Source organism: Microcaecilia unicolor, chromosome 3 (assembly GCF_901765095.1).
Source record: "Microcaecilia unicolor chromosome 3, aMicUni1.1, whole genome shotgun sequence".
Taxonomy (NCBI): Eukaryota; Metazoa; Chordata; class Amphibia; order Gymnophiona; family Siphonopidae; genus Microcaecilia; species Microcaecilia unicolor.
Window position 1 is genome coordinate 203,467,964 of NC_044033.1, and position 25,140 is coordinate 203,493,103.

A 25,140-nucleotide genomic window follows, 5' to 3' on the forward strand; every position below is an offset into this window, starting at 1 on the left:
GATCTAATTTCACCTTATCCACAGGGGTGGGTAGCGTGGAATCTTGCTATTTTTTAAGATTCTGCTAGGTACTTGGGACCTGGATCGGCCACTGTTAATAGCAGGATACTGGGCTAGATGGATCTTTGGTCTGACCCAGTATAGCAATTCTTATGTTTCCACTCAACAGGCTGCTCTTAACAGTTATGAGATTTGGTTTTAGGACCAACTTCTATTATCCATCTCTACATGCAGACAGCTCGTAACAGAAACAAAAGAAAAAAATACAAAGAAATCAGTAGGTCTCTGGCTCCTGCTTGATTTTATCGCCTTTAATGGCAGCATTTTACAAACACAATACCACAATACTGTCAGCCCAGTATTAAAAGGAATAAAACATTTGGAACAAGAAAAGTCGAGAAAATCTTCCCTCCACATAACTCCAACAGAAATGTTAAGGAAAGAAACAAACACCCTCTGAAAGTGCACCACTCACTCTTCTGTGAGCATGCAATAACAGTATTTTGCTGATGACACACACTGTAGCAAGCTTAAAACTTTAGCAAAAAACACATCTGTATACATGTTCAAGAAAACTCATTACAAAGCAGTCCCAAAATACTTATCTTGGAGAAACCCCAGTCTAAAAAAAGGTTTAGTGTATTAAACAAAACCAACTTCTGTCACTACTTTAACAGTACACTTTACAAGACTAAAATGTCCTCACTACAAGTAGAGGAAAACGTTAAACAGGAACTGAAAGAAGTGCTAGGAAATGTCACAAACATGAATGTATTGAAAGAAAAAGGTATGTTTCTTATGGATGTTCATTTAGTGCACTGCCTTCTGAGCTTTATTCTGTAGGTTTGTCCCCCTCTTCCTCCACAGTCTGGCCTTCATCACCTTCTTCGGCTGTAAGGGGCTCTTCCATTCCTTGTTCTATTTGGTTTTCTGCAGCATCTGTGCTCGTTTGCTCTTCCGCAGTCTCCTCACCAACTTTGCTTTCATCTGCCCCTTCTGCCCCATCTTCAGCAGTTCCACCCTCTCCTTCATTATCATCTTTCTCCTCTGGGTCATCAGTAAAGGGGTTCTCACCCTGCAAGATACAGAAAACAAGGCACATACTTTTATGCAGTTCCACAGAAGGAGGATTCTGGTATTTGTCACCTTAAAAAAAACTTCATGCACGCCAGCACACTTAATCAGACTTCTCCTTAGACAGCAGAATAAAAGTCAGCCACACAGTTCTGATACTAGGTCAGACTGCTCTCCCAGAGCCCAGAAGAGCCCTTTTGTGTGGTCATAGCTCCTCCCCCTGTCTGTTCCCAAGCTTAGATGACAGGGGCTGTGTGGCTGATCTATCCTGCTGTCCAAGAGTAACGACAGGTGTTGCTAGTAAGCAGCTATACTTTTTCCGTGGACAAGCAGAAAAAAAAATCAACCGCATATATGGAAGACTCCAAAGCTGAGTGTGTAAGGGTGGTTAGTATGTTAGTGTACATAAGAGGTCCATACCCTCCAAGTTTAAGTGCTGTGGCATGCTGAAGAAAATTAGACAAAGGTTTAATTAAGTGAACGCTATTTTGCTTTGTGCTTTGGGAACTTAAAGATTGGGGTTTAAAGGAGGAATTGTATGTTAGTGTTAGGCAAAATAAAAATATAAAAAGCAAATTTTATCAACTAATCTCCATAGTTTTTTCCACTTTGTACCACAGCATTAACAGAGAATCTAACAGGCACTACAAGATCTAGTTTAGTCTTCCCACCCCTAGGACAACTCTTCATTTATAGTCAGTTATTAATAGAAATCAAACAAAATAAAACATGGAAAAGAAAATAAGATGATACCTTTTTTATTGGACATAACTTAATACATTTCTTGATTAGCTTTCGAAGGTTGCCCTTCTTCGTCAGATCGGAAATAAGCAAATGTGCTAGCTGACAGTGTATATAAGTGAAAACATTCAAGCATTACTATGACAGTCTGACAGGGTGGGAGGATGGGGGTGGATAGGTGAGGGGTGGGGTGATCAACAGAGATATACAGCTTTATGGTTTATAATGGGCTAGGAACCCCAGATCCTTGTTAAGTCCTTTCTGTTGGGTGTTAAAATATTCAATCATTCTGACTTCAAAGGTCTTACGTTCTTGTATGGTTTTAAAGTTACCTTTCAGGATTCTCACTGTGAAGTCACTGGTACAGTGTCCTGGTCCTGTAAAATGCTGGCCAACAGGCGTTGGAGCCCTACTGGCATCAGTATTGTTCATGTGATGTCTATGTAAATTGAATCTTGACTTAAGCATCTGGCCTGTTTCTCCAATATAGCATCCTTCGTTACATTTTTTACACTGAATGATATATACCACATTGGAAGATGAGCAAGTGAAAGATCCCTTTATGTTGAATATCTTTCCTTTGTGGGTAACTGTGGGGTCCTGTGAAATATTTTGGCATAGTTTGCAACTGGATAAATTACAGGGACGTGTGCCCTTCTGTTCCTTTTCAGTCTGTGATGGAAGTTTACTTCTGATTAGCTTGTGTTTTAAGTTGGGTGGTTGTCGGAAGGCCAGTACTGGTGGGGATGGGAATATCTCTTTCAGTAATTCATCCTCCTCCAGTCTTTCCAGCTCTGGATTGTATGTCACTACAAGGGGAATTCTATCTGTTGATTTTTTCTCCTTGTACTGTAGCAGATTCTCCCTGGGTGTTTTGAGGGAGGAGGCAATATTCTTGGAGATTATTTTGGGGTTGTAGCCTTTCTGTTTGAAGGATGCACTCAGGCTTTTAAGGTGTCTGTCTCTGTCCCCTGGGTAATTAGGGTAACAAGCAAGGAGTGCTCTTACAGAGTTTTAAATACATTTTCATTACCATCTAAGAAGGAAACACTAACTAAATCATACAATATACTACATAAACTAAAAGACACTTTTATATTAGGCTAATATCCTTAAGACTGTAGCAAGTTTTAAATTATTGAAAAACTCAAAAACACTAAGATGGAGTCAGCAGTCCAGCAGCGAGAGGAGTGCTATCCAGTCTTTTGCATTGTGTCACATGTATGATTATCTCCCAGTTGGTGAGATGTCATATGTGTGTGCCCGATGCAAAGAGCTCCTAGCTCTCAGGGAACGTGTCCGTTCTCTTGAGGCTAGAGTACCAGACTTGGCGGAGCTGAGGGAGACAGAGAGGTACATAGAGGAGACCTACAGGGATGTTGCAGAGAAGTCCCACCTCCAGTCTGGTAGCCCTTGTGGTACCTTGGAGGATGGAGGTCTCCTAGAAGGAGAGCATCACCCTGGTGAAGTAGGAAGTACTCCTGTAGCCAGGACCTGCCCACCAGGGAATGTACAATCCTCTCACACAGAGGATATGTCTCCAAGTGCTGCCCGGGAGGGAAAAGTTAGGACAACTGTTGTAGTTGGTGATTCGATCATTAAGCATATAGATAGCTGGGTGGCTGGTGGACATGAGGATCGCCTGGTTACTTGCCTGCCTGGTGTGAAGGTGGCGGACCTCACACGTCACCTAAATAGGATTTTAGATAGTGCTGGGGAGGAGTCGGCTGTCTTGGTACATGTGGGTACCAATGACATAGGAAAATGTGGGAGAGAGGTTGTGGAAACCAAATTTAGGCTCTTAGGTAGAAAGCTCAAATCCAGATCCTCTAGGGTAGCATTTTCTGAAATGCAACCTGTTCCAGGCAGAGCTCCGGAGTCTCAATGCGTGGATGAGACGATGGTGCAGGGAGGAGGGTTTTAGATTTGTTAGGAACTGGGCAACATTCTGGGGAAGGGGGAGCCTATTCTGAAAGGATGGGCTCCACCTTAACCAGGGTGGGACCAGGCTGCTGGCATCGGTATTGAAAAAGAAGATAGAGCAGCCTTTAAACTAGAAAGGGGGGGGGGGGGGAAGGCAGACAGTCGCTCAAAAGCGCATGGTTCGGGATAAGGTATCTTTCAAAGATATCACAGGGAAGATAGGGTATCCTGATAGAGAGGTTGCAAAAGAGACAGTAGTAGATCAGGGCTGTCCAGAGATAGGCTGACCTTCTACCCGCTGATAAGCACTGATTGCACTGACCTTCTACCCGCTGATAAGCACGGATTGCACTAAGATGAACTCTTACTGAGTTAGTCTTAAGACCAGACTCAGTGTAGAAGGTATTCAAGCAGGGTCCATGTAGGACAAGAAAAAGGATCTAGGGCCTTGCTGTCACACCAGACGGCAATCCTCCTCCATTGAAAAGAATAACTTTTTCGTGGAATCTTTCTTGGAAGCAAGCAAGACTCGGGAGACACCCTCTAAAAGGCCTAAAGAGGCAACTTCTAGGTTCTCAACATCCAAGCCTTGAGTGCCAGAGACTGAAGGTTGGGATGTAGAAGCGACCCCTCGTTCTGGGTGACAAGGGTCAGAAAACAGTGCAATCTCCATGGTTCTTCGGAGGACAAGTCCAGCTGAAGAGGAAACCAGATCTGACAGGGCCAAAAAGGTGCTATCAGAATCATGGTTCCACAGTCTTGCCTGAGTTTCAGCAGAGTCTTCCCTACTAAAGGTATGGGAGGATACGCATACAGAAGGCCTGTCCCCCAATGTAGGAGAAAGGTATCTGACGCTAGTCTGTCGTGGGCCTGAAGCCTGGAACAGATTTGAGGGACCTTGTGATTGGTCTGAGTGGCAAAAAGATCCACCGAGGGGGTGCCCCACGCTTGGAAGATCTTGCGGACAACGTCCATGTTCAGAGACCACTCTTGAGGTTGCAATATCCTGCTCAACCTGTTGGTTTACGCCTGCCAGATAAGTGGCTTGGAGAAACATGCCATGACGGCGAGTCCAAAGCCGCATCTGGACTGCTTCCTGACACGGAAGGTGAGATCCGGTGCTCCCCTGCTTGTTGGTGTAGTACATTGCAACCTGATTGTCTGTCTGAATTAGGATAATATGACTGGACAGCCGGTCTCTGAAAGCCTTTAGAGCATTCTAGATCGCTCGTAATTCCAGGAGGTTGATCTGAAGACCTGTTTCCTGAAAAGACCAAACTCCTTGAGTACGAAGTCCATCTACATGAGCTCCCCACCCCAGGAGGGATGCATCCGTCAGCACTTTTTGTGGCTGAGGAATTTGGTCCCAAGGTCAGATTGGATCGAATGGTCCACAATTGAAGGGAATTGCAAAAATCGGTAGAAAGATGGATGACATCCTCTAGATCCCCTGTAGCCTGACACCACTGGGAAGCTAAGGTCCATTGAGCTGATCTCATATGTAGACGCGCCATGGGAGTCACATGAACTGTGGAGGCCATGTGGCCCAGAAGCCTCAACATCTGCCGAGCTGTGATCTCTTGAGATGCTCAAGCTGAGGACACTAAGGCCAGAAGATTGTCTGCCCTTGCCTGGGGGAGATAAGCTCGAGATGTCCGTGTGTTCAACAGAGCTCTTATGAATTCCAACTTCTGTACTGGAATCAGGTGGGACTTGGGATAATTTATGACAAACCCCAGCAGCTCGAGCAGTTGAATAGTAATCTGCATGGATCGTAGAACTCCTGCCTCTGAGGTGTTCTTCACCAGCCAATCGTCGAGATAAGGGAACACATGCACTCCCAGTTTGCGTAGCAATGCTGCGACAACTGCCAAGCACTTTGTAAAGACCCTGGGCGCAGATGCTAGACCGAAGGGTAGTACACAGTACTGAAAGTGCTGATTTCCCAAGCGGAATTGAAGGTATTGCCTGTGAGCACCAAGATGTGAGTATAGGTGTCATTTAAGTCCAGAGAGCATAGCCAATCGTTTTCCTGAATCATGGGAAGAAGGGTGCCCAGGGAAACCATCCTGAACTTTTCTCGGAGCAGGAATTTGTTCAGGTCCCTTAGGTCTAGGATGGGACGCATCCCCCGTTTTCTTTTGTACAAGGAAGTACCTGGAATAGAATCCCAGCCCTTCTTGTAAGTGAATGCTCGTGTACAGCTGGTATGTTTGGATCTTGGTGGCGAGCATTCCAGCCTGATATGTACGCCTCCCAAAAGAATCCAAGGTTCTAGACTCTCTGCCCGGGGCACCGAGGCATAGTCTCTAGTACTCTTGGCTCTTCTGAGAGCAGAGTCCACCACCATAGAATCGTGAGGAAGTTGGGCCTTCACCATCACAGGCTCACCATGGACTCTGTACTGGGACTCGGTCTTCTTGTTGCCAACTGGATTAGAGAGAGGGCAAGACCAATTCCACAACATCGCTTCCATGAGCGTATTGTGCAGGGGGGCCATTGCAACCTCTGCAGGTGGAGAAGGATAATCCAGGACCTCGAGTATCTCAGCCCTGGGCTCATCCACAACCTCCATGGGAAATGGAATGTCCTTAGACATTTTCTGCACAAAAGATGAAAAAGTAAGACTCTCAGGTGGAGACTGACTTCAATGGGTGTGGAGTAGGATCAGAAGGAAGCCCACAGGAGTCTTCCTCTGAAAAATACCTGGGGTCCTCCTCCCCATGAATGCTCCTCTTCGGTATCGGACAGAAGCTCTCAAAGAGCAGCCCGAACCCGAGCCTGTCTCGACTTCGAGGATCGACGTCCTCGTGGGTGATGTCGAGAAGTCAACCCCCACCTGGACTCCGGCGAAACTTCCTCCACCAACATCAAGGGAGAGTCAACGTGGGTGGCAACCGGCTCTGGTATCGCAAGCGGTACCGAGGGCGGGGACCTCCTCACAGGAGATGGGCCAGACGCCGTCTTAGCAGTAGGAAAGGGAGACGAAAGCACCTCTGGTACCGAAGCAGATGGATGGAGCAGTCCTTCCAGAATTCCTGAAAGAATGGCCTGGAGACGCTCAGCAAGAGCTGCCATCGGAAAAGACTGTGGGGCCGGTGCAGGAGTCGATGCCAGAATCTGAGGGGGCTCGAGAGCCGGTACCAGGCTACTGGACGACCGACACGTGGGCACCTCCTGAATGGAGGGTGAACGGTCCTCCCGGTGCCGACGCTTCTCGAGTGCCAACTCCCCGGAGCTCTCGGTACCATGTCTGGAAGGAGATCGATGGCGATGCTTCTTAGCTTTCGCCCGATACCCATCATCGACACTCCTCGTACCGAGGACGTGGAATCCTCACGCCTCCTCGGGGCTGGGTCCAACTCAGGTTGGTCCCGGGGGGCCTGCATAGCAGTAGGCCTCAAGACGGGTGGAGACCCACTCGATGCCTCGCTGCTCCCAGCTCAAAGTGGTCTCTCGGCAGCCATTACCTGGACTCTCGGTGCTGCTTCCCTCGACGCCAATGCCGCCAACCTTGGTACCGATGCCGAAGAACCAGACCAATCCCGAAAAAAGTTTCTCGCGTTGAGCCTCTCGAGCCACCTTGGTCCTTTTCTTCATTAATTTACACAGCTTGCAAGCAGCTGGAAGATGATCGGCCCCGAGGCACAGGAGACACCACGCATGAGGGTCGGTAGACGAGATGGTCTGGTTGTAGCGAGTACAGCGCTTGAAGCCGCTGGGAGTCCTCGTTGACATGGGCGGGAAAATAGCGTCCGCGAAATCAAGTGGCTTGATGGTGCCACTAAAAAAGGCACAAAAGAGGGGGGAAAAAAAAGACACGGTCGCGCGGCCTAAAGGCGACCGCAACGAAAAAGAAAGGAAACCTGAAAAAAATGAGAAAAATCTAAAAATTAAGGGAAAAAAACTTAAAAAAAAAAAATTTGAACTATTAGAAAAATAGAAAAAAAAGGACACGATACACGCGAAAAAGCGATCTTCTGGGCAAAACCGACGAGGAGCAGCGAAAAAACACCACCCCTTTGCAGTCGCAGAAAAAAAAACTGAGGGAAGCACGCAGGAAGTCACTCGGGCATGCGCAGCACGTTGTCCCTGTGCGTGCCACGCCGCTTCTAGAACTTTTGAAAGTTTTTTGTTTGACTTCCGGTCTCCTGGGCCGTCATGGACGACCCATGCGTGATGATGTCCAGCCTGCTTGTCCTCAGAGAATGTGCATATTCTTCAACACTCTCCGACGGGGAATTTACCAGTCTATGCTTAGCATGCATCTAACGCTCAGGGGATTCCATGTCTGACATCAGCCCCGGGCCATCATCAATCGGAGGGGGACCAGGTAGCAACGCAGTGTCAGACACCTGCGGCAGAGCTCTTTTCAGCATAAAGGCTTTATGTAAAATAAGCACAAACTCGGGGGAAAAAAAACTCACCCTGACCTCCCGTCTCCGAATTAGGAGCCACTGGGAAATGAGCTCCTCTGGTAGCCTCGGCCTGAGGCGCCCCTCTGCTCTCAGACTCCTCCACAACCGCGGGGGTCGAGCCATGTGGCGCTTCCAAGATGGCGTCCGCTGCCAGCTCCATCGAGTGGGAAGAATCATTGCTCACTATGCTCGTACTGGCTCTACCGTCTAAACAGCACGTTTTACAGAGCCCCGCTGCTGATCTGCGCTTGCCACAACGGGAACAGCGCTTAACTCCTTCAGCAGCCAATCGCAGAAAAATGGTGGAATAAAATTCAAAATGCCGGCTTTGTACAAAAATCACCCCGATTGGAAAGCCGTCCACGGGCCCTCCCAGGAGGAGCTGAGTATCGTTCTTACCTCAAAGGACCGAGTCCACGAGCTCCGGTCACGCTGCACAGTCAGGAAAAGCCTCAGAAATAGCAGCGCTGTCAAAGCGTGATTTTTTTTTTTTTTTTAACGCTGTGAGGAAAGTTGGAGGCAAACAGCTACAGAGGTACTCTGGAGGCAAGAGAGGGTGGGAAAGGCAGGGAAAGGGCAAACCTATATGCCTGCATCCACACAGGGGGAAGGGTATGGCAGGGAAAGGGCGAACCTATGTGCCTTTAAAGTGGGCTCCACTTAGCCACAACACCCCTGCTACAATTGGCAAAAGCACAGGAGCCACCCCAGGCAGAATCTTCAAGGTGCTTAATAAGCTGCATCCAACCTTGCTGGGAGATAGAGAAATACTGAGAGGCAGATTGAGCTAGCCGTCCTAGAGGCACTATGGTTTTCAGTGTTCTCTATCTCCCCCTGCTGCTAGGTGGACACAACCCATTCATAATGGATTCATCTGCTGCTGCTGACAAGGAAACTCCAGCAATGCACTGTGGGTAATGTAGTTCACAGGCAGTGCAACCACACTTGTTTGGCTGTGTAAGAACTGCTATCACTGGTTGTGAGGCTGCTCAGACCTTCTTTCTCTCTCTCTGCCAAGCTTGGCTCTTTTGTCTTCCTGTTCAGTCTTACTATCTGTCCTCAGGAGGTCAGCCAGGTATGACCTTTCCCTCTTATCTCTAGGACTACCCCTTGCTATCCGATGGCAGGCTTTGTCCCCATTGGTCTCTATCTGCTCCTTCCTGTGTGAAGCCCCACCACTTCTTTGTCCTTTCAGCCACGTGGGGCTTCTTCCTCCATTATAGCCAGGGACATGGAGCTAACACCATCTGGCTCCACACAGCTCTGTCCTGCTGAGAACTCCCTGTAAAGAACCTGGTTTTTACCCTGTGAATATCTTCTTCCAAATGAGATATCACACATTCCAGTCACCCAGCTTTGGACTATTTCTACCTGTTCAACTACCTTCCCCTCCCCCTGCAATACAACTACCTCTCTTCAGACCTCCACCTCCCACAGCCTCCAGATTAAGAAGTCTCTGTATCCTGAACATCTATCTGTGAGTAAATTATCTGTGATTTATTCAATAAAAGAGACTTCATGATTGCTGTGCCAGGGTTATGCTCCATGATATTGGGGCTTCTAATTACCAAGCTCCAAGAGTTGACAAGGAAAATTAATTTTGTAGACCTCAATCATATTGCCCCTCTTCCAAGCTGAAGAGCCCTAACCTCTGTAGCCTTTCCTCATATGAGAGGAGTTCCATCCCCCTTATCATTTAGGTTGCTCTTCATTGAACCTTTTCTAATTCCACTATATCTCTTTTTGAGATACGGCAACCAGAACTGAACGCTCTATTCATGGTGCAGATGCACCATGCAGCGATACAAAGGAATAATATTTTCGGTCTTAATCACCATTCCTTTCCTAATAATTCCTAGCATCCTGTTTGCTTTTTTTGGCCGCTGCCGCACACTGAGCAGAAGATTTCAGTGTGTTACCTACAACGACACCCAGATCATTGAGTGATGATCCCCAAGGTGGACCCTAGCGTCAGGTAACTGTGATTCGGATTATTCTTTCCAATGTGCATCACCTTGCATTTGTCCTCATTAAATTTCATCTGCCATTTGGATGCCCAGTCTTCCAATTTCCTAAGGTCTTCCTGCAATATCTCACAGTCCGCACTTGTTTTAACAATCTTGAAAAGTTTTGTATCATCTGCAAATCTGATCACCTCATGCATCGTTCCAATTTCCATATCATTTATAAATATGTTAAATAGCACTGGTCCCAGTACAGATCCATGAGGCACTCCACTAGTCACCCTCCTCCATTCAGAGAAATTGACCATTTAACCCTACCCTTTGTTTTCTGTGCAATAACCAATTCCTAATCCACACCAGAACCTTGCCTCCTATCCCATGACTCTAATTTTCTCAGGAGTTTCTCACAAGGAACTATCAAAAGCTTTCTGAAAATCTAGATACACTACATCAACTGGCTCTCCTTTATCCACATGTTTATTCATGTCCAATACACAAAACATCTATGCAGATTCACTGTCATATGCAGTTGCGCCAGAAGACTGAAAGGCTTTGTTTCAACCACATCAAAGTGCCAGCCTTATTCCAAAGAGTCTTCGGATCTTCCTCAGTAGCTTCTGATCCGAGGGACTTAACTTCCAACACTATATTGTAATCTGTTTCATTGTAACTACCCCGAGTTTTTGTGGCAAGATATGGAAGTAGACTGCCTTATCTTATTTCCATACAGGTAATGCCAGTGTTACAGCTGTCATAGAAATGTGATCCTCTGTGGCCAAACACAGACCAATATTGCTGTGCCGTCCAGATGGGTGGTTAGTCAATCTGACACCTCAGCTGAGAGCAGCTCATCTTAGGAGATGCTGCCAGTATTTAACCTACCAATAACAATAGTAAAACAGGGAGAGTTTTCATTGTGAAAATATATTTGACCACTTGCAACTTGAAAGGGCAACTGCACTCAGGAATTCAGAAGACTGTGGTGCCATGAAAGGCCTGGAAGGTCCATGTTCAATGCATTCATCTATTCCTAAGAGTCATGTTTTACTGCAGGTCCTGATAACTGCAGATATATGGGAGCAGCCAAAGTTTATAATTAAGATCCTCAGAAGTTTAGTTGCCTGTAGCAGACTTTTATTTATTTATTTTAATTATTAAATTATAATATCAAATGCAGTAGTATATGAATGAGAGCAGGTGGATTTGTACCTTCTTTGCCAGCAGATGAAGTAAACTAAAAGGAATAACTATTACCACACAAGATACTTGCATATGCCTAGTCTTTCCAGACTCTTCTGGGACATGGGAGGGCAGTCCAACCCCGCACTTTCAGAATATCACCCATCTGTGTGGCTAATTCTACCCTGCTTGTTCACCGAGAACAGTGGATGCAGTTCAGGAAGAGTGATTTGACTTTGAATGTTAACATTTAATGCTTTAACTAATACTAGAAGCTATGCACCTTGGGCTTGTCACTGCAGGCCATATCCCAGGAGAGCTGTGTGGGAATGTAAAAAACCCAAAAAACTGTGCAGATCCTCTTGTCCAGTAAGAGCTGGTAAACAAAGGGGCAAAGCTGTGGTGCTGCAAGTCCTCTCCCAAATCTACATAATGGCACCTGAAGAGAGATGACCGAGTAAGAAGTAGACACGCAGTGGTTGCTGGACTGATGATCCTTACCTTGAGGAACTTTTCCAGTTTCTTACTGATCATTTTGTTATTGAGGATACTCTTAGCAACTATCAGTGAAGACTTCTTAGACTGCTCCATCATAGCCTAGAAAAAATAGGAAAACAGGAGCATGTTTAAAAGGGGGATTCTGGATTAAGAAACCAATGGAAAAAAAGCATGAGCTAAAGGCTAAGTTACATTCAGGTACAGTAGGTGTTTACCTATCCCCAAAAGCGAGCGGGGGGGGGGGGGGGGGGGGGGTCGGGGGTCGCAAGGTACAGTAGTGGGAGAGGCAGTATTTCAAGACTAGCTTCCTTGGTTCTCAGCCCATTACCTTAACTGCTAGACTACTCTTCCTCTTGACAGTAAAGATGCTCTTACTGCCTCTCTTTTATTGACACTGAACACCAGCTGCTCTGCTTCCAAACGCCATTGGAAAATCGTAACATAGCAATGCTGACATACTCATACTTCAATTTGCAGTGTCTCTGCTATGTAGTATTTGGCTCCTGTGAATAGTCTGCACAAACTCACGCCTCAAGATACATACCCTGCGGCTATGGTTATGCTCCATGGACCTGATGTGTTGCTGCAGAATCCCATGCTGCATAGGGATGAAGAGATCGCACGCAGTACAATGAGCTGCTTCTACTTTCCTCACAAAATGTTCCATAGGAATATCTGGAAGGAGCAAACAATATAATTCTCATCTCAGCCCTGGCATAAAGTAACATAGTAGATGACGGCAGAAAGACCTGTACGGTCCATCTAGTCTGCCTAACAAGGTGACTAGAGTTGTACCTACTGTACCAGCCAGGTTACACCTCTAAAATGAAGTGTGAAGATCACCATTTAAGGTTTGTTTTACTATCACACAAGAGAAGTCAGGTCAGTCTTATCATCAACCCCACTGACCCATACGGATAATATATAGGGAGCACACAATACTGGGGACTGCAGCCCATGGTCCCATACTAAAAAGTGTCATTAAGACCATCCCTACCATTTTCAACTAGCCTCGAAAACTCAGGAGTGGAGGACAGCAAAAAGAGGTATCTAAACCTGTCTGTACAAAATCACTTCAAAACGCCACTTTTTTCCTTGCATTTAAAACTTCTAGTCCACATCGGCTCAATTTATTGGTTCCAAACCACTTTCACATTCAGCAAGTGCAGAGAGAATGTGGAATACAAAGCTCAGAATGTGTTGCTAATGATTTCTTAATGTTCTGAAACGTTATCATATACCTGGGAAGGGTGTGCACATTTATTATTCCTTTTGACTGGTTTTCCATCTGTTGTGCTTATTCAACATTTTATGCTACTACTACTCACCCTTTATCATAAAATGACTGTTAACTATTAAATTAGTGTGTCATATTCTTGATTAAATGAAGTAGCCCTGGAGGGCTGAGGGATACCCTGTGCACAGAAAGAGAGAATGACGGCAGATAAAGACCATACGGCCTTATCTAATCTTCCCATTGTACCGTCAGACCACAGTATAAAGCCAAGTCAGAGTACCTTCCTTCACTCACCTGCAGCGAGATCCTGGTCTTTGAAGATCTGCTGGATTGCTGCATTAATATCCTCAACTGCCTTACGACGCTCCTCAGTCTTCTTTATTTTATTGGTAACATATTCCTGCACAGAACCAACATACACACAAGGTAAGGGAGGAGACCAAACTAACTGTGGCAAGTTAATAACTGTTTAAGCAAAAGGATGTGTATCAGACAGCAAAGCTATAGTGAGCTGGTAAACACTGAACTCGTATGCAATCAATAGTTCCCAAAACTTTTCCAAGTCTCGCTTTTCATCTACCAGACACTGACAAAGAGATGTAAAATTCAAAACTGCACACAAAAATATGCTAGGTTACAGAAGATTAATACTGTAAATGGAAATGTTCACCTTGCCTCAGACTAATCAGTTAGACCTGACAGAGAAGGGGAAGAGGCCCTCTCTCAGTAGCATCCATCAGATTATTCTCTTTTCAGCCTCTGGACACTCCTCATAAGAGACGGGTGTGGTGCTGCTGTTTGACTTGGAACTTCCTTTAGTCAGCCTCTCACAAGACTGTTTCTTATTCTGAAACTCTTGTAAGGTTCTCATCTAAACCTCCTTTACTTCCCTCCTTCCTTTGAAGCTGAGACTTGTTTTCCCAATTTGTTGATCCTTGGTTGACTTCAACTTTCATGCTTATGACTCCAAATGATGGTATAACTGGCACTTCCTAAGCTTTCTTTCAGATTTCTTACCCAAGATGTCTTTCCCAACCTGCTAAGCATAATTTGGATCTAATCCTCTCAGTCCCTTTCATGTCTTGTTGTCACACCTATGTCCTGGACAGACCTTTTCTTGATAACTTTACAAATTGCGGCCTTTTAATTGTCTTTTCATTTCTCCTGCACCAATACCTGTCTTCCTAGTCTCTCCTCAATTAAGTCAGCTTCACTTAGTCTTTTTTTGTACCTTCTTTTCTTTTGAGATTGTCACTCATGATATAAGGCCACCACCTGGGACACTATCATTACCTGTGTAATGGACAGATTGCTCCACCTCAGATAATACAGGTCCATCCTAGGTAATCTTATCTCTAGTACAACCCTAGCCTATGACTTCTTAAAAAAAAAAAAAAAAAAGACAAACATGCCATGCTGAAAGACTCTGGAGAAGATCTAAGTCCCTGTTTACATTTCAGCAAAGATAAACAACACTGGTTCTATCATACTCTATTATATTTGATCAGAAAGCAGTTTTATACTTCTAGTATTAACAGTGTAAACAAACCAACCTAAAATTATCTTCCCCATTTCAACTGAACTCATGTCAGTTGGCTGTCCGGATCCAACACCTGTAGCTCCTTCAACCATGGATTTGGTACACTTTTTTTTTTTTTTTGACAAGGTCTCATCCTTCAGAGATTTATTTCTTTCAGATTACCACTCCACTGCGACTCAAACATGGAATAGCTTTAAGCCTCTCTATAAAAGTTGCAAAAGAGACTACTGTCCACCTGACCCTATCCAAAGGTTAATCAAGCCCAGTATCCTGTTTCCAACCGTGGCCAATCCAGGTCACAAGTACCTGGCAAGATCCCAAAACAGTACATTTTATGCTGCTTATCCTAGAAATAAACAGTGGATTTTTCCAAGTCCATTTTAATAATGACTTATGCACTTTTCTTTTAGGAAGTTATCCAAACCTTTTTTAAAGCCCTATCTACTTTTACCACATTCTCTGGCGATGAATTCCAGAGTTTCAGTGAATAAATATTTTCTCAGATTCGTTTTAACTTTCTCCAATTTGTTTTACATTTACTACTTTGTAACTTCATTGCGTGTCCCTAGTCCTAGTATTTTTGGAAAGAGTAAACAAGCGATTCACATCTACCTGTTCCACTCCACTCCTTATTTTATAGACCTCTATCATATCTCCCCTCGGCCAAGCTGAACAGCCCTAGCCATTTCAGCCTTTCCTCATAGGGAAGTCATCCTATCCCCTTTATAATTTTTGTCACCCTTCTCTGTACCTTTTCTAATTCCACTATATCTTTTTTGAGATGCAATGACCAGAATTGCACAGTATTCAAGGTGTGGTCGCACCACGGTGCTTATAACATCCTAATTTTTCTCCCATTCCTTTCCTAATAATACCTAACTTTCTATTTGCTTTCTTTGCCACCACAACATACTGAGCAGAGGATTTCAATGTATCATCAACGACGACACCTAGATCCTTTCCCTGGTTGGTGACTCCTAACGCGGAACCTTACTTCACGTAGCTATAGTTCGGGTTCCTATTTCCCACATACATCACGTTGCACTTGCTCACATTAAACCATCTGTCATTTGGATGCACTGTCTCTTAAGGTTGTCTTGCAATTTTTCATAATCCTATTGAAATTTAATAACTGAGTAACTGTCGTCATCAAATTTAATTACTTCACTAGTTATCCCTGTTGTCTATATCATTATAAATATGAATAAAAACAGCGGTTCCAACACAGACCCCTGTGGAACCCCCACTATGTATGCTTCTTCATTGAGAATACGGACAACAAACCCTACTCTTTGTTTTACTATTTACTATTTAACATTTCTAGAGCGCTACAAAGTGTACGCAGCGCTGTACAAACACAGAAGAAAGACAGTCCCTGCTCAAAGAGCTTACAATCTAATAGACAAAAAGTAAAGCATTTAAATTTAAAATATTTAAGCAGTCAAGCACAAGAGAACAGTCACAGAAGGACAGAAGATGTTGAAGGGTGGTCAGTGTGATTAGGTGTAACTCTGGTTGGAGTAGTGGGAGAAGGTGATAGAAGAATAGAAATGGGTGAGGTAAAGTAATGAGTGGGTTGATAGGGAGGTTATATAAGACATTTCACTCTAGGGGTGGGTGGGTAGAGGGGTAGGGTGGGTAGGATTAAGTATAAAGCAGGAGAAGGTATTCTCTGCAGCCTATCTGTGAGATGGAAAATGCTCTCTGAAGCTGCTGCTATAAGTTGTTAGTTTTCTCTCCCTGAAAGAGATCCAAGCCACACCCACGAAGTTCAAACTGTCAGTGGGGAGGGTGAGGGGAGGAAATGGCAGTGCTTGATGAAAAAGAGAGCTCAGTTTGATAGGAGATATACTATAGGATGTCATTCTGAGGCCAGGCTAAGTCTAAAGCAGGAGAAGGTATTCTCTGCAGCCTATCTGTGAGATGGAAAATGCTCTCTGAAGCTGCTGCTATAAGTTGTTAGTTTTCTCTCCCTGAAAGAGATCCAAGCCACACCCACGAAGTTCAAACTGTCAGTGGGGAGGGTGAGGGGAGGAAATGGCAGTGCTTGATGAAAAAGAGAGCTCAGTTTGATAGGAGATATACTATAGGATGTCATTCTGAGGCCAGGCTAAGTCTAAAGCAGGAGAAGGTATTCTCTGCAGCCTATCTGTGAGATGGAAAATGCTCTCTGAAGCTGCTGCTATAAGTTGTTAGTTTTCTCTCCCTGAAAGAGATCCAAGCCACACCCACGAAGTTCAAACTGTCAGTGGGGAGGGTGAGGGGAGGAAATGGCAGTGCTTGATGAAAAAGAGAGCTCAGTTTGATAGGAGATATACTATAGGATGTCATTCTGAGGCCAGGCTAAGTCTAAAGCAGGAGAAGGTATTCTCTGCAGCCTATCTGTGAGATGGAAAATGCTCTCTGAAGCTGCTGCTATAAGTTGTTAGTTTTCTCTCCCTGAAAGAGATCCAAGCCACACCCACGAAGTTCAAACTGTCAGTGGGGAGGGTGAGGGGAGGAAATGGCAGTGCTTGATGAAAAAGAGAGCTCAGTTTGATAGGAGATATACTATAGGATGTCATTCTGAGGCCAGGCTAAGTCTAAAGCAGGAGAAGGTATTCTCTGCAGCCTATCTGTGAGATGGAAAATGCTCTCTGAAGCTGCTGCCAGGTGGAAAATTTTTTTCCAGCCCACTGGAGCCCAAAAAACAGCCCAAAAACCGCCCAAACACAAACCCCGCCCCTGACACCCCCACCCCCGCGTCATCAACCCCGCCCCCGCCGTCACCGGCCCCGCCTCCCACGTCACCGGCCCCGCCTCCCCGTCATCGGCCCCGCCTCCCACGTCACCGGCCCCGCCTCCCCGTCATCGGCCCCGCCTCTCACGTCATCGGCCCCGCCTCCCCGTCATCGGCCCCGCCTCCCACGTCATCGGCCCCGCCTCCCACGTCACTAACCCCGCCCAAAACGTCATTAACCCCACCCAAAAACGTCACTAACCCCGCCCCCCCGCGGCCGAAAAAAACGCCCGAAGCACAAAAACCAGCCCAAAAAACCGCAACCCGCCGCGGGCAAAAATTTCCCGCGGCGGGTCGCGGAAAACCGCCCAATTGGGCGGTAAAAACCCCACCTGGCAACACTGGCTGCTGCTATAAGTTGTTAGTTTTCTCTCCCTGAAAGAGATCCAAGCCACACCCACGAAGTTCAAACTGTCAGTGGGGAGGGTGAGGGGAGGAAATGGCAGTGCTTGATGAAAAAGAGAGCTCAGTTTGATAGGAGATATACTATAGGATGTCATTCTGAGGCCAGGCTAAGTCTAAAGCAGGAGAAGGTATTCTCTGCAGCCTATCTGTGAGATGGAAAATGCTCTCTTTGTTTTCTATCCTTTAACCAGTTTTTAATCCACAGTAGAACACTATCGCCTATCCCATGACTTTCCAATTTCCTCTGGAAAGTTTCATGAGGTACTTCGTCAAATGCCTTTTGAAAATCCAGATACACAATATTGAAGGCTTTCAATAAACTCATAATGGTCTCCTTCCATTAGCTTTCTTTGATCAAAAATAAGTCTCTCTTGTTGAGTAGTTCCAGATTCTTGGAAAAAAGCAATATTGCATCCAAACCTGCAGAATTCCACTTTTGGCCCCTCCATTGCATCCAATTACCAACCTGTTTTTAATCTCTTTCTTTTATCTCAAAGTTAGTCAAAGTACTGCTTTATCTACAGCTTTCTCAGCAGATTCAAAACTCCAGTGTCATGACAGTCCAGTTCCATTTAGGTCACAGTACAGAAAACATGTATTCACTTCTCTGCTTAATATGTTGCTTGTAGCCTTCAGTGATTGTTCTGGCAGTCTTCTTAGAAACCGACTGAAGGTCCATCAAGCCCCATATCCTGTTTCCAACAGTAGCCAATCCAAGTCACAAGTACTTGGAAAGATCCCAGAACAGTAAAACACATTTTATGCTGCTTATCCTAGAAGGAAGCATTGGATTTTCCCAAGTTCATCTTAATAACTTATGGATTTTCTTTTAGAAAAACCTTTTTTAAACCTTACCAACTTAACTACTTCTCCTATTCTGATGTCTTTGAAGTGGCTTGAAGAGTCATTTTTAGTTGCATTGCCAAGCTCCAGCTTTCACAGAGCCTCTCAGCAAAGATGAAGGGATGCTGAACCCCTTGTTTAAGTAAAACATGGCCACTTGATTGTCTGTTCTGTTTGTTAGAGCTTGAGACTATATCCACAGGGAAAAAACCTCAGCATTGTCGATTACTTCATATTCTAAAAAGATATTTAGGTGAAGTGTATTAATGCTACAGAAACCCTGGGTCTTCCAGTTGTGCAGATGCTCCACATCCTACTATAAAAACATCTGGGGTAGGAGCAAGATGAGGCAGTTGAGGCTGAAAGGTACAACCCTCTGGTAAGGTTTGGCAAATGGAACCACCATTAGATAGAACATACATTTTTGGACTACTATATCGAGTGACTAAATATGCTGATTCCAATGGAACTCAAGGTGTCATTGACACATGTGCATCCTAGCTTTATCAGTTCATCTATGGCCACAGCCATGGCACAGAAGTTAAATGAATTTGCAAGCTGTTGTGCAGCAGACTCGAGTTTATTTTCATGGCTAGCTGAAGGATTCTTATTCTATCTTCTGGAAGAAAAGCTTCAGCCACAACTGTGTCCAGTTGAGTTCCGATGAACTGTAGAACTTTCATGGGAGTGAAAATGGATCTCTCTACATGAGAAATCCCAAGATTTGAAGGATGGCGATAGTGGCTGCTACAGATTCTCATTTCTGCTCCTTCTCATACAGGTAAAACAATCGTCAGGGTTTGGGACATAATGCCCTGTTTTTCTAAGTTCAGCAGCAGCAATGACTAGATATTTTGTGAAAGGAAGCTGTTGAAAGCCCAAAATGAAAGACTTTGTACTGAAAGTGATGATGAAGTAAGATGAACATGAGGTACTGCCAGTAGTCTCTGTGGATTAGAACATGGGTGTAGGCATTCTTGAGATCTAAAACAGCAAGCCAACTGTCCAAATTTAGAAATGGAATAGTAGTTATGAAATCTTGAATTGCTCCTTTTTGATGAATTTGTTTAGATCATGTAGGTCCAGTATAGTATGTGGTCCTCCCCCCCCCCACTTGACTTTTTGGGTGTAAGAAAGACTCTAGAATAAAATCCTGGGTTTTGAAGAGGTGGTGGTGAAGTTCTTCAATTGCATTAACTTGTAGAATAAATTTTTCTTCTATATAAGGACAGCAATATGGTCTGAGGGAGTTGGTGGATTCCTTGATCAACCAGGACAATTGTTTATTCAGCACAGACTGCTTGGAGCCTGGCTGGAATCAGGCGAATACCCAAAAAGACATGCTCGTGGCTTACTGTAACTATAACAAAATCATACTCAGATATCACACATCTGCCAGTCAAAATGAAAATCAAATCCAAATAAGCAGAGTGATGGTGTCTATATCAAAACAAGGACATCAAAATAGTCCAACTTAGTCCAGAAAAAAAGATTATGATGACTTGTGTGTGCAATCAATGATTAAAATTCAATATTGCAGCACTTGTTGAGACTTCCCCCCCCCCCTTTTTTTTCTGGACTAAGTTGGACTATTTTGATGTCCTCACTGTAACTATAAAAACAGGGCATGGACAAAGTGTAATTTTTGTACTTATGCTTACTTATGGATCACCCAATGAAATAATAAAACAAACTACTTACAGCAACAGTTTAAACATTAAAAAAAAAAAGTATGAAGCAATAGTAAACAGTGATGTAAAAAAAAAAAAAAAAAAGGTTTTCTCTCCCTCCTGATTTCCTATTATTGGCATCTATGTCACAATGAGTGGCAAATTTAAACAAAATTTAATATTAGACAAAGGGGAAATGGGTAAGCACAACATTGAAACAGAAAGAAACTTCTGAGAATGCACTACTGTTAAACAAAATAAACCCATAAGGCAGGCCTATATAAACATAAAATTCATATTAATACAGACCAAAGGCATTACCTCCACAAGAACCAAGATATGCCAAGTATCCCAAAGAGTGAAATTTGCTACCGCAATGAGCAAGATAAAAACCTCACTGATTGGCTTTCATTCTCATAGAAAGGGCAGAGGGCATTTGAGAGACTAATGTGGCATGACAGAGGGGAGTCTGAGGCCTGAGGAGGGGACTGCTGATTACATTTATTGATAAATAATACCTACATTACTCCTCTATCATGGCACATTTACCTCTGCACCTCTAACAGATATAAAACAAGGCAACAGCACTATAGAGGTATGAAGGGAAATCAAAAAATGAAAGCCTCAAGCCATACCCTGCATGAGACATTATTTCATATCAGAAAATGTGCATTTCCCCAAACTGAAATATAAATAAATTCAGGATAGAAATATTTTTCTACAATGTGTTGCCTGAGTGTATTTTCCCCATTCACTTTGGTCCCAGGGTCTCTTATTTTTCATCACTATCTTTCTCCGAGGACAAGCAGGCTGCTTGTTCTCACTGATGGGTGACGTCCACGGCAGCCCCTCCAATTGGAAACTTCACTAGCAAAGGCCTTTGCTAGTCCTCGCGCGCGCATGCGCGGCCGTCTTCCTGCCCGAACCGGCTCATGTTCGTCAGTCTTCTTTTGTCTGCGCTCGGTTCGGTCGCGTTTACGCCTTTCGCGCCCCTTAAGTTGACCCTCGCGCATCTTTTTGACTTTTCGCTACTAAAAAAAAAAAGGATTTCGGAAGAAGGCCTTTCGGTCTTTTTCCCCTTCCTGTATTTCCAGTTTTTGCCCCGTTAAGTTTTCTTTCGTTTTCGGGGTAGGCCCTTTTGAGGCCTCGGGTCGAATTTTTTCTCCCCCTCTTTTTGGTGCCTTACCGCAATTACGAGTTTTGATTTCGCCGGCGTGATTTTTCCGCCCATGTCATCGAAGTCTCCCAGCGGCTTCAAGAAGTGCACCCAGTGCGCCTGGGTAATCTTGCTCACTGACAGGCACGCGTTCGTGTCTTCAGTGTCTGGGGGCTGGGCACCGCCCGCAGGCCTGTAGTCTTTGCGCCCTTTTACAGAAAAGGACTCAGGTAGCGAGATTGGCCCAGTGGAACGTTTTGTTCTCGGGCTCTTCGTCGGCATCAGCACTGGGAGTATCGAGTGCGTCGACGTCGACAGCGTCAAGACCTCCGCCCTCGGCCGCGACTGCATCGACCCTCTGTGTCGTCGGGGCCGAGACATTGGAAGGCTGCGTCGGCGGTACTGGGACCTCCACTAGTGCTGATGTCGTCGGATGGTGGTGCTTTGACTGGAGTGCAGGTGAGGGCTGTCCATTCCCCTGCTGGTGGCGGTGAGCCTTCGGGTGGGTCTCCCCCTACCCTGAGGGCTCCTGCGGTACAGCCCCCCCGAGACGACCTTCTTCGGCCTCGGCCCCGAGGAAGCGACGGGCTGGATTCTACGTCCTCCTCGTCGGTACCGGGAAGCTCCGGTGACATGCTTCGTTTGAAAAAGTCAAATAAGCATCGACAACGGTCTCCTTCCCGTGTTGGTACCGAGAGCTCTGGGTCGCCGAGGGAGTCGGCACCCAGTAGGCATCGGCACCGGGAGGACCGCTCACCCTCTGTTCAGGAGGTGTTGATGCGCTCCACCTTGGACAGCCCGGAACAGCCTCCACGCCCGGAACAGACTCTGACATCGACACCTGCATCGGCTTCCATGTCTTTTTCCACAGCCGCTCTGCACATGAGTCTCTGGGCCGATCTCCCAGAGATCCTGGGAGAGCTGTTGCGCCCTTCCCCTCCAGTACCGGGGGTGCTTGCGCCACCGGTACCGTTGAGTGAGGCGCCGGCTGGCCCTTTGCCCGGGGTGAGGTCTCCGACATCGGTGCCGCTTGCGGTACCGACTGCGGTCGACTCCCAGGAAGGCTCCCCGACAACGTTGGCGGAGGGAGCTTCGCCGGTGCGGGCGAGGGAGTCTACCTCTCGACGCTCCCACCGTGGCCGTGGTTCCACGGAGTCGAGCCGGGCACGGCTTCAGACACAGGTCCTTGAACTTGTGTCTGATACCGATGGTGAGGCCTCGTGGGAGGAGGAGGAGGACATCAGATATTTCTCTGACGAGGAGTCTGATGGCCTTCCTTCTGATCCCAGTCCCTCCCCTGAAAGGCAGCTTTCTCCTCCCGAGAGTCTGTCTTTTGCGGCCTTTGGCCGGGAGATGTCTACGGCCATCCCCTTCCCGGTGGTCGTGGAGGACGAGCGCAGGGCTGAAATGTTTGAGCTCCTGGACTATCCTTCTCCACCTAAGGAAGCGTCCACAGTACCCATGATCATGTCCTAAAGAAGACATTGCTGGCGAACTGGACCAAGCCTTTAACTAATCCCCACACATTCCCAAGAAGATCGAGTCCCAGTACCGGATCCATGGGGACCCAGAGTTGATGCGCACTCAGTTGCCTCACGACTCTGGAGTTGTGGATTTGGCCCTAAAGAAGGCTAAGAGTTCTAGGGAGCATGCTTCGGCGCCCCCGGGCAAAGGCTCTAGAATCTTAGACTCCTTTGGGAGGAAGGCCTACCATTCCTCTATGCTCGTGGCCAAAATTCAGTCTTACCAACACTACACGAGCATACACATGCGGAACAATGTGCGGCAGTTGGCGGGCTTGGTGGACAAGCTCCCTCCTGAGCAAGCCAAGCCATTTCAGGAGGTGGTTAGGCAGCTGAAGGCGTGCAGAAAATTCCTGGCCAGAGGGGTGTATGACACCTTTGATGTTGCGTCCAGGGCCGCTGCTCAAGGTGTGGTGATGCGCAGACTCTCATGGCTGCGTGCCTCCGACCTGGAGAATAGAATCCAGCAGCGGATTGCGGACTCGCCTTGCCGTGCGGATAATATTTTTGGAGAAAAGGTCAAACAGGTGGTAGAGCAGCTCCACCAGCGGGATACCGCTTTCGACAAGTTCTGCCGCCGGCAGCCTTCAGCTTCTACCTCCACAGGTAGACGTTTTTATGGGGGAAGGAAGACTGTTCCCTACTCTTCTGACAAGCGTAGGTACAATCCTCCTTCTCGACAGCCTGTGGCCCAGGCTAAGCCCCAGCTCGCTCGCTCTCGTAAGCAGCGTGCGACTCAGCAAGGCCCCTCGGCTCCCCAGCAAAAGCAAGGGACGAGCTTTTGACTGGCTCCAGCAGAGCATAGCCGACATCCAAGTGTCAGTGCCGGGCGATCTGCCGGTCGGAGGGAGGTTGAAAGTTTTTCACCAAAGGTGGCCTCTCATAACCTCCGATCAGTGGGTTCTTCAAATAGTCTGGCACGGATACACCCTCAATTTGGCCTCAAAACCTCCAAATTGTCCACCGGGAACTCAGTCTTACAGCTTCCAACACAAGCAGGTACTTGCAGAGGAACTCTCCGCCCTTCTCAGCGCCAATGCGGTCGAGCCCGTGCCATCCGGGCAGAAAGGGCTGGGATTCTATTCCAGGTACTTTCTTGTGGAAAAGAAAACAGGGGGGATGCGTCCCATCCTAGACCTAAGGGCCCTGAACAAATATCTGGTCAAGGAAAAGTTCAGGATGCTTTCCCTGGGCACCCTTCTCCCCATGATTCAGGAAAACGATTGGCTATGCTCTCTGGACTTGTAGGACTCCTACACGCACATCCCGATACTGCCAGCTCACAGACAGTATCTACGATTTCAGCTGGGCACACGTCACTTCCAGTACTGTGTGCTACCCTTTGGGCTCGCCTCTGCGCCCAGAGTGTTCACGAAGTGCTTGGCTGTAGTAGCAGCGGCACTTCGCAGGCTGGGGGTACACGCGTTCCCATATCTCGACGATTGGCTGGTGAAGAACACATCCGAGGCAGGAGCTCTACAGTCCATGCAGATGACTATTCGCCTCCTGGAACTACTGGGGTTTGTGATAAATTATCCAAAGTCCCATCTTCTCCCCGTACAGAGACTCGAATTCATAGGAGCTCTGCTGGATTCTCGGACGGCTCGTGCCTATCTCCCAGAGGCGAGAGCCAACAACTTGTTGTCCCTCGTCTCGCGGGTGCGAGCGTCCCAGCAGATCACAGCTCGGCAGATGTTGAGATTGCTGGGCCACATGGCCTCCACAGTTCATGTGACTCCCATGGCCCGCCTTCACATGAGATCTGCTCAATGGACCCTAGCTTCCCAGTGGTTTCAGGCTGCTGGGGATCTAGAAGACGTGATCCACCTGTCCACGAGTTTTCTCAAATCCCTGTACTGGTGGACGATTTGGTCCAATTTGACTCTGGGACGTCCTTTCCAAATTCCTCAGCCACAAAAAGTGCTGACTACGGATGCGTCTCTCCTGGGGTGGGGAGCTCAAGTCGATGGGCTTCACACACCCAGGGAAGCTGGTCCCTCCAGGAACGCGATCTGCAGATCAATCTTCTGGAGTTGCGAGCGGTCTGGAACGCTCTGAAGGCTTTCAGAGATCGGCTGTCCCACCAAATTATCCAAATTCAGACGGTCAACCAGGTTGCCATGTATTACATCAACAAGCAGGGGGGCACCGGATCTCGCCCCGTGTCAGGAAGCCGTCAGCATGTGGCTC

General features: G+C 46.4%; 1 protein-coding gene across 1 annotated transcript in view; it reads right to left on the reverse strand.

The window, feature by feature from the left end:
* Positions 1-267: 267 nt before the first annotated feature.
* The window catches only part of LOC115466130 (A-kinase anchor protein 8-like), a 134,960-nt gene continuing 110,087 nt past the window's right edge, over positions 268-25,140 (reverse strand). The window contains exons 10-13 of the mRNA XM_030197178.1: positions 13,329-13,434; positions 12,342-12,472; positions 11,801-11,896; positions 268-1,075 (exon numbers count right to left, since the gene is read on the reverse strand). Of these exons, the coding sequence (XP_030053038.1) occupies positions 833-1,075; positions 11,801-11,896; positions 12,342-12,472; positions 13,329-13,434 (576 nt within the window). The 3' untranslated portion in view covers positions 268-832. The remainder of the gene's footprint in view (positions 1,076-11,800; positions 11,897-12,341; positions 12,473-13,328; positions 13,435-25,140) is intronic.